Source organism: Buceros rhinoceros, unplaced genomic scaffold (assembly GCF_000710305.1).
Source record: "Buceros rhinoceros silvestris isolate BGI_N320 unplaced genomic scaffold, ASM71030v1 scaffold5246, whole genome shotgun sequence".
Taxonomy (NCBI): domain Eukaryota; kingdom Metazoa; phylum Chordata; class Aves; order Bucerotiformes; family Bucerotidae; genus Buceros; species Buceros rhinoceros.
This window is the reverse complement of record NW_010416804.1, coordinates 52,482-65,165: the sequence shown is the minus strand read 5'-3', so window position 1 is coordinate 65,165 and position 12,684 is coordinate 52,482. Positions and strand designations below refer to the sequence as shown.

The 12,684-nt window shown below is 49.8% G+C and overlaps 1 protein-coding gene across 1 annotated transcript in view; it reads left to right on the top strand.

Moving 5' to 3' along the window:
- Positions 1-12,684, top strand: part of SCRIB (scribbled planar cell polarity protein) — an 88,855-nt gene that overhangs the window by 29,259 nt on the left and 46,912 nt on the right. The window contains exons 18-20 of the mRNA XM_010137939.1: positions 10,074-10,163; positions 10,753-10,830; positions 12,571-12,672. Coding sequence (XP_010136241.1) covers positions 10,074-10,163; positions 10,753-10,830; positions 12,571-12,672 — 270 coding nt within the window. The remainder of the gene's footprint in view (positions 1-10,073; positions 10,164-10,752; positions 10,831-12,570; positions 12,673-12,684) is intronic.

The window sequence follows — 12,684 nt, the reverse complement described above, 5'->3', positions numbered from 1 at the left end:
TTCCCTACTTTTCCATACCTGAGGTGAGAATGGCTGCTGCAGATCAGGAGTGAGAGGGAAGAGATGTGAAAAACCAGAGGGGGCTGAGGTGTAAAGTTCAGTTTTTCCTCACTGTGTGCTGAGGAAAGAGAAGGTGGGAGATAATAATTGTGTCCTTTTGGGAGTGGTGGGTAACCCTGACGGAGCAGAAGCCTCAGGAATCTGCTGGGTGCTGTGTTTGGCCCTTTGGGACTCTCATGCTGTGCCACTGCATGAGAAAGGTGGACTGGAGCTGATGGTTCATGTATCTCACCCCACAGAATCCCCTCAGGTCTTCATGTGCAGCACTTTGGGATGTCAGAAAAGGGCAGGTGGCACTGGGAGGTCCGTAAAGCCCCTGGCACATGTGGCCTTCTGTGCTGGAGTTTAAGGTCCTGTGTCTTGCTGCCTGAGCTCATCCTCTGACTCCCATTAACTTCCTGAGATGGTTTCCAGTAGGCTTGGCTGGTCCTTCGGGCCAGGGGTCTGTCTGCAGGCAGCATGCTGGGAGCTGCAACTGCCGAGAGGCAGGACCTGTAGTCAGTACTAACAGCATGGAGGTGTCTTCCCCAAAGCAGTACAGTTGTACCAGACCGAATTGGCTCCCTCACGTGTAAGATTGAGGCTTTTCCTCCTTGGATTGGAGTAAGACTTTTCTGGGAGGGAATCGACACACCTTTCCCACTTCAGACAAAACATCTGAGCTGGCTCAGATGTGGTCCACAGTGAGTCCTGAAGATTTGTCCATCCTACCTCTAGACCACTGAAAAACATACTAGTGTTTCTTGCTTTTCTCTTTTGCGTAACTCTTCTGTCACCCAGAGGCAAAACTGAGTATGGGCAGGTGCTTCCTGATCCCTCATCTGGGAAATTGCTACTCTTGGTCCTTTCTTCCGTCTGTTAGACATCACGTTCCCTTGGCAGAGTTCTTGCTCCTCAAGGTGCAGTGGCCTGGGAAACCTCAGTATTGTGTCAGGAGACAGTCTGCCTGCCTCTTCCTTGGCTCCAGCCCGAGTAGTGGGAGTGCCTAGAACTTCTCTGTGGTGGCTGGTTAGAGGCCCCAGTTTGCTCTGGTGTCTCTGCAGTGCAGTCTCCTTTGTGCACCTCCGTTCCCTGAGACCAATGTTGGAGTACAGTCTCCAAGGACAAGCGTCTCAGAGATCACCGGATGGGTGCTGGCAGCTGAGGTCGCCCCAGAGCAGACCCGTTTGGGAAGCAGCTGTTGGTCCTCCAGTGCTGGGGGAGTGCTCAGCTCAGCGAGGGGTTGCTGACTTCTCCAATCAGGGAAGCTCTGTCGTGGCAGTGGGATCGTGCTGGGCACATACTGGGATTGCGGCTCTTGTGGAAGATTCGGTCTCCAGAAACATTCAGCGAAAGAGAACTGCGGGACTGGGGCTGAGAGCATTGTGAGAGCAGAATGTGGGCACTGCACGGCGGGGACCCCTTGCTCGTGCTGGGAGGGCTGTGTTGCTGTGTTTCCTAGCACACTGGCTGTGAAAGGCACAAGCCTCTTGGTGGATAGGTGGGGGAGAATGGGAGAACTATTCAGGGCTTGAACCAAGCCTCTGAGTAGAGAATTAGCTTGGGAAGTGACCAGTCCCAGAAACAGCATCTACCTGCTGTCCGCAGAGCTGATTTCATGTCCTTGTGAAGAGCCTGTTGAGCTAAACCATGGGCTGACAGAAGTGAGCAGGATCTTTGCAGACTGGAGAGCCCGGTACTCCTGGAGCAGCACAGTTCAAGTTCATAATGCTGCTGTCATGACCCTCGTATAATTTTATCAGCTCTTGGAGAGAAGGAACTGCTGTTTGTGTGTTCTTCAAGCCTAAACCATAGTCCTGAGCCAAAGAGAAACCTTGCCAGAGTAGAGCTGGAGGCATCTGCCTAACTTCTGTGAGGCGTTGGGGTGGAGGGAGCTGGGTGCTGTGAACGCAGCTGGTACTTCCACAGCTCCTTAGCCTCTGGTGCCAGCGGAACTCTGCGACAGTGAAAGCAGTAGTTTTGTTTAAGCACACGGTGTCTGATCGTGGGTATCTGGATTCTGATCTCCCAGTGTTTTGTCCCTGTGTCCATCTGCACTGCAGAAATGGCTGTATCTGGTTTGTAGGGAGGCTTCTGGAGGAGAAAAGAGTTGTGTAAAGCTGCTCTTTGAAGGCACAAGGTTGCATCCGAAGTGTGTTGGTTTTCAGATGATTTTTGAAGAAATAGTCCAGAAAGAGCTGCCATGCAGATTGAAGGTAATAGTGGAAAGAGGGTCCCAAATTCTGTGGCAGATACTTCGTTGTTTGCAGTAATGGCCGATGTCATCCTTCTGCGTGTTCCCAGGATTAACCTGTCTCCTGCAGAGCACCTGAAAATACAGGAGCCGCAGAGGGCTCTGCGTTGTGAGTGAGGAGCTTTGCATGTGTTTGGTTCTCCCATGCTGCTTCCTGCCAGCTATCTAAAAAGGACACGCTGCTCATTTCTCTCCCTAGGACAAAGCTAGGCTGGTCTCACATGTTCAGAGCACCTCAACTTCCTTACTGGCGGGTAGAGAAGGTCTCATCAGCTGTTTCTGCTTGCATATCCTATCTTGTTGCTCTGGAGTCAGAAACAAGTCAAATCTTCTCCTTAAAGGAGTCTCGTCCTGTGGAAATTGCTTGGGAATACAACCATTTGTGTGTGAGTGCAGGCCTGGCACCACAGTCACTACTGGTCAGAGGTGGGCTGAGATGGCACAGCTTGGTCCTGAAGCACCACCTGTTGAGGGGGTTCCATTGGCCCCCTTCGTGCATAGCTTGGCGTTGCCCTGTGTCACGAGTGCTCCTGTTCCTGTTCATCTCAGTGATGCTGCCATTACGCTTGTGCTTCCACACGCTGGTCTGGTTTATCTAGTTACTGGGTGAGGCTGCATGCTCATCAGGGCATTGTAAGAATTCTAAGCCTGACATAGCAAATGTGAGCAAAAAGAAGGTTCGGGGAGACCTTCTGGCTCTCAACAACTCCCTGAATTTCAGGAGGTTGGAGCGAGGAGGGGGTCAGTCTCTGCTCCCCAGGAACGAGCGACAGGACAAGAGGAAATGGCCTCAAGTTGTTCCACGGGAGGTTTCAGTTGTCCCTGAGGAGCAATTTGTTCCCCGTTGCGGTTGTGCAGGGCTGTGCCAGGCTGCCCAGGGCAGTGGTGGAGTCCCCATCCCTGGAGGGGTTGCACAGGCATGTGGAGGTGGTGGCCAGGGGTCAGTGGGGACCTGGTAGTGCTGGGGGGACAGGGGCACTCGAGGAACTCAGAGCTCTTTCCCAGCCAAAATGATACTGTGATTTTCCTGCAATGTGAGCATTTAAAAAATGCTGGAAAGTTTACTAAAGCTCCCTTGTATAGAAAAATACGTCACCTGTATTTGCTCAGCTGGCTTGACTAGAATCTGCCTTCTGACAGGCAGAGTCCTCTCGAGGTTATGGAAAGATACAACAGCTGCTTTCTCTCATTTATTTTTTTTAATGACTAAAGATCCCATTGAGCAAGAAAAAATACTGCGTATTTTCTGTTTGAATTTGTCTGGCTGTTAAATTATTGCCACACAAATGTTTTTATGACCTTTTCCTCCTGGGTTGAAGGGCCCTGTGTGTTCTTCCTCATGCTGTGACCCTCCAGCGATTTGGAGGGATTGGAATCTCTTCTTGTAGATGTGCAACTGTGCGCTCGGGTCTGTGAAGGCACCGTTGAATTCGATTAGCCTACAGAGTGACAGAGTTCACTTGTGTGATTGCTTCTTTCTCACTGTAATGCATCACTCGGTGTCAGCTGCAGATTGTATCTGGTCTGGAGCTTTCCTGAGGACCACTTAGCAGACTGCGGAATGACTTCTCACCCAAACACAGACCTATCCGCTCCAGGAGCGGCACAATGGCCTGGTTTGCGTACTCAAATAGAACAAAAAGCACAGAGGAGTGTTTCTAACAGAGAGGGAAGATCCCACACTTGAACAGAACACTCCACTGCAAATCTGATGTTCACTTTGGAAACAGGAAAACACAGCATATGTAACAGATATGGGTCTTGCTGCTTGGGACGAGGATTTTACAAAAAATTTGGGCAGTGAAACAACCCCTCTAGAAAAGAATCAGTGAGAATAGAATAATAATTCTTTACTGCCAAAGAGAGGAAAAGATACAACATGTCTTTTTCACTCCGTCCATTTCAATCTGCAGAACATCCACGTCCGGGTTCTTGTCCTGTTCCCAGTTCTGGGAATGGTTCGAGGCTTGGTAGCATTGTCCAATGCTCATTTTCTTTCTCTTTTTCTGAGAAGTTGAGTGTTTTCATACCCAGAGGGACTCTGTCCTGCGGCATTCCATAGCTCAGGCAGCCCACGTCCTTTCAGGATCCTCTTCTGCTGTTGGCGTTCCCATGTCTGTGGCAAATGTGGGTGCCCATTGTGATGAGGAGGAAGTACAACCGTGTTAAATCCCTATATCTGGAATTCATTGATGAAAAAATTAATCACAGAATCATGACACAGCCCAGGCTGGAAGGGACCTCGAAAGACCCAACCTTTATTGGGGAAGGATGAGGTTACCTGGCACCCTGACCGGTCCCATTTTGAGAACCTCATTCACTGATGGGGACTTAACCGCGTCCCTGGGGAGTTTGTTCCAGTCAACAATTGTTCTCACTGTAAAATTTTTGTAATATCAAGACAAAATAGTATTGCTGTGTAGACACACGTATATTGATATGAATATTCATATATATAATGATACATGATTCATATCTATAGGATAGCTACGTGTTCATCTCTGTATATATTCATATGAAGATAAATCATATCTGTACGAACCTGTTTGTTTACTGATGGTTCCAAAATCGTCATATTTAATATTTTAAATGCATCCTTTCTTCATGCTCATGGAATGAAACGTTTGCTGCCTTGGCATCCCTTCAGGAAGGTGATGTGCTGGAGCACACTGAGCATTTACTGTCACTGGTTGCCTGTCCTGCCTGCTCATCACGACAGTGTCAGTCTTGGAGGTTTGCAGACCTCTCTACTTGGTGCTCCCTGGGTATTCGGCACTGGGTGGAGAGGCCCTCAGCGAGAAAGCAGTGAAGTACTCAGCTCCTCTGACCTGCGCCCCACCATCTCCACCTTGCAAGCATCGATTCCCTTGGTAACTAAACCACCTCCTGAACAGAGGAAGAAATAATATCAGAGCCAGAGAACCTTCAGAGAACCTTGATCCCAGATGGCTGCTCCGCTGCCAGGGCAGAACCTTTCCCCCCTGTTCCTTTTTCCGTTGTTCGGTTTTAATTTAGTTCTCAACAGCTCATGCAGAAATCTCCCACCTTCCATTTTGTCACTGATATTTTCAGCTTGTCCCTTGTCCTCACAAGTTACTGCTTACTGAAGCCAGATGGATTTAGCTCTTCTAATCTTTCCTGGTGAGTCAGTGCTCTGGCTCCTGCGTCCTGCCTGTGTCTCAGGTTTCTGTGCTGTGTCAGTACCCTCTCTTTGATTGAGGTGTTCCAGGAAAAAGGACTTGCAGAGCTGAATGTGGTGTCTGTCTCTAATGGTGGGAGTGAGGGGCTGTCCTGGGGATGAGGAAGCACAGACCTTAGTGAGATGTGTCGTTCACTGGTGTTTTCCCAGGTCCTTGCAGTCTATACGTCAGGATTCTGGACTGGTCATAGTGTTGTACTAAACAGAGCAGAGCTGCTCTCTCTGAAACTGTCTCTCCAATCTCATTTATATGTTTTAGTTCTGCAGTATTTAGTGATAATAATGTCACTCGTGCTTTATATTAAAAAGCATTTTGAAGGCTGCTGCTGGAATTTCTTTGGGTATCCCTAATTCCTTTCTTGTTACCAACATGGAATAATCAATTCCTCTAAAGTCGTTAATGTCATGAAGAGCTAAAAGGACACATGTCCCTCCCCATCCAGTATTTGAAGTTTCCTCCCCTCCTGTGCAGCTATGAACGTTTTTACTGTCAGATGCGGACTAAGATCAGGCCTGATGCAGTCTCAGTAGAACCCTGCTTCTTGGTTCTTCCCTGGTGACTGGTACTTGACTCTGTTCTTTCTTGGCTTGAGTAACACCCACTGGAAACCAGCATCAGGTGCTGTCAGTACAAACAGCTTGTGATAACAAGTTTAATGGTTTGCAAAAGTCTGCTTATTAAATCTTTACTATGACTTTATCAGCCAAGCTGGGAGTCCTGTAGAGAAGGAAATAGAGAAGTCTTTGGGTTTTGAGTGGCCCGTGTGCCCAGAGAGAGGCATGTATCTTCTCCAGTGGCTTTTACACTGAGGGTGGTGAGACTGTGGCCCAGGTTGCCCAGAGAGGCTGCGGAAGGCACATCCCTGTCCCCATGGCAGGTCAGGCCGGAGCTTGGGGCTCTGAGCACCCTGCTCTGGTTGCAGATGTCCCTGCTGACTGCAGGGGGTTGGACTGGGTGAGCTTTGAATGCCCCACCCAAACCAGTCTGTGATTCTATGACGAGCTGGAAGTTACAGGCATCATCCTGTGTGATCTCTTAGTCAAAGCTGTTTGAGAGGGTGTCATGGTTCCAGGCTCTTACAAATGTTCTCTAAGCACATCAGAGATCTCAGTCCATTGTTACTCCTGGGTACGAGTTCTCCAGTCCCTTTGACTTTTAAAATGGTTATTCCTTACTGAGGCTATTAAATGGACTCTTCAGCTGCTGTTGGAGTGAAGTGTGACTCCTCACCTGTATTCACACACTGTACGTACACCTTCGTGCTCTGTCCAAACACAGATCCCAGGCATTTATCACCTGGTTGCATTCTCCGTGCCATCAACCATCTGGCCTCATTCAACATTTCAAGGAGTGTAAGTGCAGAGATCAGACATTTAACACATCTCCAGTTGTAGAGCAAGCTGTGAAAAGATGACCGCACATGCGGAAACTTGCTGCCTTCTGGAATTAAAGCCCCTAAACCCCGCCTCCCTTGAGAATGTCTGGAGGAGCACTGTGGTCTTTCTGAATTACACCTGCTCCACGCTTCGGCAGCTGGGTGCTGGGAACATCTAGTTCACTGCCTCCAGGTCTGCTGTGTCCCTACCAAGAGCAGGGTACAGAAACCCTTCCCTGGCAGGGGCGAGACACAGCCTGAGGGCTGTTCCCGTCCCTGGGACAGTACCCAAATGTCCCTGGCTGCTGCTGAGATGAGAGCCTGTTCGTGCGCGTGGCACTTCAGCTTCTCGAAAATGCTGAACTGTTTCTACAGGGTGGAAAATCTTGCAGGATCAAGTGAATACGTTAAAAGACGCTATGTTAAAAATGTTTGAAAAACAGACTGAGGTGGAATCACATGCTGCTTGAATGTGTTCCCCGAAGACGTATAGGCAGAAACACCAATGGGATGGTGGGGATAGAGAGACACTGCTGCTGCCTCGGCTTGTGCCACAGTGCCATCGGTGATGTATGGATGGCTTTCCCCTAGTCTCCAGTGACAACTATGGCAGCTTTTCCAATCTGCCCGCTTTTCTCCCTCCCCAGTGGCAGTTTCCTGTGAAGGGCAGGGATGTTCGTCTGTCTGGGGGGAACTTGGAAGAAACTGTGGATGCGTCGCCCACTTCTTGATGGTTTGCTCTTTCTGCGAAGGAAGGAGCGTTGCTGAGCAGTGTGTTCCTGGGTAGGGAGTGTCACAGGTCAGTTGTTTCCTCTGAGATGAGCTGTGGCTGGGCAGCGGGTGGGTCCCTTGTTCTAGGGGAAAAAAGCGAGAAGAGAAAAAGGAAAGTCCCTGGGAGGACGATTGCAGGGTGGACGCTGTGCTGTGCCTGCTGGCAGGGCAGCTCTTCACTGGGGTTCCAGCTTGCCCGTCTGGGATCATGGAATTCAGGGCAGCTCTGAAGCAGCTTTAAGACAGATATGCTTTTGGGAGGAAATAACTTAGTAATTCAGTGCAAAAAAACGAGTCTGGGCTGTAACCTGAAATGCTGAATGAAAAATTGAAAGGCCATCATAGGCTACTGGACCCAGTTCTGTCTTTCTCAGGTTGATGTTCAGGTCAATTATGCATTTCACAGACTTCAAACAAACATCAGTTCAGTTTCTTACCACAGTGTTTTTATGGGAGAACTAATTTACTCTGGGGTTTTGAAATCTTACCAGCCTAAACGTATTTATGTCCAATTCGAGCCTGTTTGCTGATGGTCTAGCAGTGTCTTGAAGATTAATTAGGTCTGGTTCCTCCTTGGGGTTTTGCTTTTCCAAAGTATATTGATAGAATATTGTTCTTACTCTCAGTCTAACTGACTTTTCTGGCAAATTTCCCCATATTTCCAGTTTTCTCTGCATTAGTGAAATGCGTGGGTTTGGTTGTTGATCTTCCAGTTAGTTCACACAATCAAGTTACTGTGCACCTGAAAGTGACTTTCTGTAGCCAGTGATGCTGCGTATTCCTCATTTGTTGTCAAAACCAGCAGTCCTGTCCTGTTGCTTCAGGCACTGAGCAAACCCATCTGCTGTCTTACTTGGAAATATCTGGGTCCTGTTGGTAGGACACTCTCTAGTCCTTGCCTGGAGATCCGGTTTTCCATCGTCTTTAGAAGTTTTTCTGTTGGATATCAATGTAAGTCCTTAGACACTGCTAAAATCCAGTGAGACTGGAAGGAAAAAAAGGGGTATTTGTAGTTAGATCCTAACAGACTTCTTCGTGTGAGAAGCTCTGGTCTGGTCAGTGCCTGGTTTTAAGGTGTGCTGTCAGTGACATGCAATGCTCTGCCACATTTCTCTGTCTCACCTGAACAATCCTCCTCTTTCAGTACTTGCATTTTACTCAGTCTCTAGTTCTAGTCACTGGAGACAATGTCCTTTTGGTCTGTCTAGAACCAGGGTTTTCTTTGGAAAGATCCACACAGCTTTCTGCTGTCCTATTGACTGGACATGAAGGAAATGGCAAGGAACATCCTTTTAGTTGTGCATTTCCTGAGGTGAGGTTTTGATTTTGATTTAAACTTGGAAGAATGTGAAGCCCCACAAGCTGCTGCTTCTGTCACTAGGGAAAGTGAAGAAGGATTTGGAGGCAGGAGATAAGGAAAGCAAGTCTCCCTCTCATTTTGCTGTCCACACTGGCCTGACCTAGGCCCTGTGGACCCAGTGTTGAAGCTAGATACCTCTGCAGCAGCCGCTCTCTGTTCTGGACTTTGTTTCCAGAGAAGTGACATCTGGAGGACAGCAAATTTGGTTCTGTCCAGGAGTCTTTGTACATTTCTGTCACTTGCCTCACCAGCTACTTGGCTCTGATCAGATCCCTGAGAAGGTCTTGTCTATCCCGTTCCCTTTCCCTGTATCCTACCCCTTGCTCCCTGTCTTCCTGCTCATGACTGCGGCAACGTGAACGGTTTGTGCTGGTGTCCTGAATGTAAGCAATTTCAGTTCAAGTATGACCAAAAGTTTAGCTATTGGAAGAGGGTGTAATTGGGTGTGTAGAGGTGGGAGATAGGAAGGAGAAGAGACTTGTGGATTGCACAGCTGCAATCCTGAGCCTGCCCGTGCAGAGGGGAGAAGAGAAAGGAGCCAGCTGGACAAAGCAGACGGCTTTGCTGGAGTTGCACATTGATTTCCATCTGCAGAGCAAAGCCCAGTATCCATCCAGGGTGTTCAGGGAAAAGGTGCCATTCTGGTACTGCACACTACCCTGGAGTGACCCTTAATCTCCCGGTAGCTGTGTGGAACTACACTCCAGAGGGAGCTGTGTGGTGGAGCTGGGCTGTGTTGAGAGCACTGCCCCTGTTTCTTTATCCAGACCCATCCCGCTGCTGCTCAGTTTGCTTTGTGGTGGACATCTCGTTTGACGTGTTCATTACAGGCAAACTGACTCTTGGTCTTGAGATACGGTCTGGGACTGCTGTGAAAAAGGATTTATTTGTTTAAATGCGTTGCGGCTTGGATGCCTTTGAGGCATGGACGCCACAGCTCACACAGATATGAACATGCAGATACGCTTGATACTCCTGTGCTTCTTCTCTAAGTAGTCAGCCTTTGCTCCTCAAGATGTTCTGGGTGTTCTCCCGTCTGCGCTGACTTGTAACCTGTGTCCATTCTGCTTCCAGTTGACACTAACTATCGTGCGGCAGACGGGGGGGCTGGGCATCAGCATCGCAGGGGGCAAGGGCTCCACCCCCTATAAGGGCGATGATGAGGTAAGACCCTGCACTGCTAATTGTTGAAGCACCCGCTTTCAGGACAAGTTCCCTGTAGCTGGAGGTTGGGTGTTGTATGCTTCAGCCTCAGGGCTGGGCTGGGCTTTCAAAGCAAGGTGGGAGCAGCTCTCAACCCGCCCCAAAGCTGGAGGCTGGCGGGACTGAGCCGCCGGTGCCTCTGGAGCCCAGCTTGTCCCTTCCTGCTCTCAACCACAGAGCAGCCGTGAGAACAGCCATGTCTGTCCTGTCTGTGTCCTGATGCACAGGGCTCGCAAGGCACAGAGTTTGGGGTTGTCTTCCACACATGGTAGCATCAATTGCGTCATGTCCTTGTCCCACTGGAAAAGGATTAAAGTGTTATTCCTTTTTCCCCTTTGCTACCTGTGGGGTAGCCCTGCAGTGGGATTTCATCCCCTTTCTACCTTTCACATCATGGAGTGATGCGGCTGTCCTGTCCCCACATCCAGAGCATGGGGTGGGTGAAGGATTTCCCCTTCTCCTTAAGCTGGACGGGATGGAGTGGTGTCTCTGCACTTTAGAGGGTTGAGGAAAGGGCTCCACCTCTTCTAACAAGCAGTTTTGTTTCCAGGGCATCTTCATTTCCCGCGTGTCAGAAGAGGGTCCTGCAGCTCGTGCAGGGGTTCGTGTTGGGGACAAACTTCTGGAGGTAAGAACCCACTGCTGTGAGGAAGGAAATGCTTCTACTGACTTGAGAGTGGGGAGGGAAGCATGATCAGCTCTTTATTTGCATCGCGCTAGTTCATGGGCCAAACAAAGCATCAGGAGCTGCACAAGTGCCGTGTTGTTGAATTAACATCACTGTTAATCTTTTGCTGTTTTATAAGGACAGAAATTGCTCCCACATTCTCTCTCCCCCAGCTCTGAAGTATTGTGTTACCCGGAGGGTAGAAACCCTCAGCAGTGTGTGCCCACGTCCCCAGCGGGCCAACCAGCTGGCCTCTGCGCACCTGCTTTCCTGAGGGGGACAAAAGTAGACCTTGAGAGAACCCCTTAAGCCGGGAGCCAGACATAGGCTACACTCACTAGTCTTCAAATTGTAGGAAAACATGACTAATCCTACGGGAGTGAGATGCCCTTGAGGAGGGATTAATTGTGTCATGCAGGGAGTAGAGACCAGAGGAATAAGTGGGCTGCGTTTGGGGCATTGGCCTGTGTTTGTGCAGCCTGGTGTGGTGTCTCTGGGTAGCTCATGCACTCCTCCTCCCCACAGCCTGTGTGAGCAGTGGAGACCTGGGCGTTTCCCTGAGTAGATGTTCCAGTCCCTCTAACCACTTACCTGGCATTGACCATGGCGAAGTGCTACGTAGAAGTTTTTGCAGTGCTTTATGAGGACAGCTTGATTCTGGAGTTTCAGAAGTTACTTGTCACAGTTATCACAGTAATTCTGTGAAGTTTAAGTCCAAAAAGGAATATGCCCACTCTCCTGCACCTCCTGCAGAAGTGTATGTACCCTCACAACGTCGCACAGAGGTTTGTCCTGTTTGTTCCTCCTAAAAGACTGTGCTGTGTCCCCAAGACAGACATGGCTGAGGCACATGGGTCTGGCTTCTGTTCTCGCTGGTGGTGAATTGTAGGGAATAGCTCTCTGCCCCTGGACAGGACACAGAGCATTGCTCGAGAGAGAACAGGAAGAAGCCCCCGGTGCCATGAAGTGGAGGAAACAGATTCCAACACCTGGTTTCCAGGCTGATAGCCAGAAAATCTTTCCTGCGAGTATATGTTAATATGAAATGAGGTAGCTGCTATGAAAAGAAGGTTTTTCAGCTTCATAGGCCCCCGCTGTGCCTTTCCTCAGCCTTCAGATGTGGGAGGGCTGTTTTTCTGAAACCTGGGAAGCCAGACCAGAGAGGAGTCAAGTTGCTTCGCTGAGAGCTGCAGAACCTGGTGTCCTCCCTGCAAGTACTTTACTAGTTTTGCAGGTAGGGGATGGAAGTGGATGTTTCAGGGTATGAGGAAGTAGATGTTCTTCGTGAAGGTGAGCAAGAAGTTATATCAACCTGAGTCATACTGAGATCTGTTGTTGGAGGAGGTGCTGAGTGAGTGGTGTCTGTCCGGGAGCTGGTTGCCTGCAGGATGTTACAGAGACGTTGGAGCTCCCTATGGGTAGAGGACCCCTCTGAAAGAACCTTTGCTGTGCTTGGCAGGCGCTGCCCTGGCCTGGGACAAGCAGCGGTGTTGTGGGAGCCTCCTGCACTGGGCGAGTGCAGTGAAGCTCCTGCGGGCAGCGGGTGAGGTCGGGGCTCCCCCATGGAACACGGTGTCAACCCAGCGCTGCCAGGGCTGAGCTGTGCCTCCCTTCGGCAGCAGTTACTGAGGCCGGGGCTGTGTGTGCAGCTGTGGGAAGGACTCTCCACCGAGGTAAGGACCTGGCTCTGTCTGTCCCCAGGTGAACGGTGTGTCCCTGCACTGTGCTGAGCACCACGTAGCGGTGGAAGCTCTGCGTGGATCGGGAAGCTCCGTCTCCATGACAGTCCTGCGGGAGCGGATGGTGGAGCCGGAG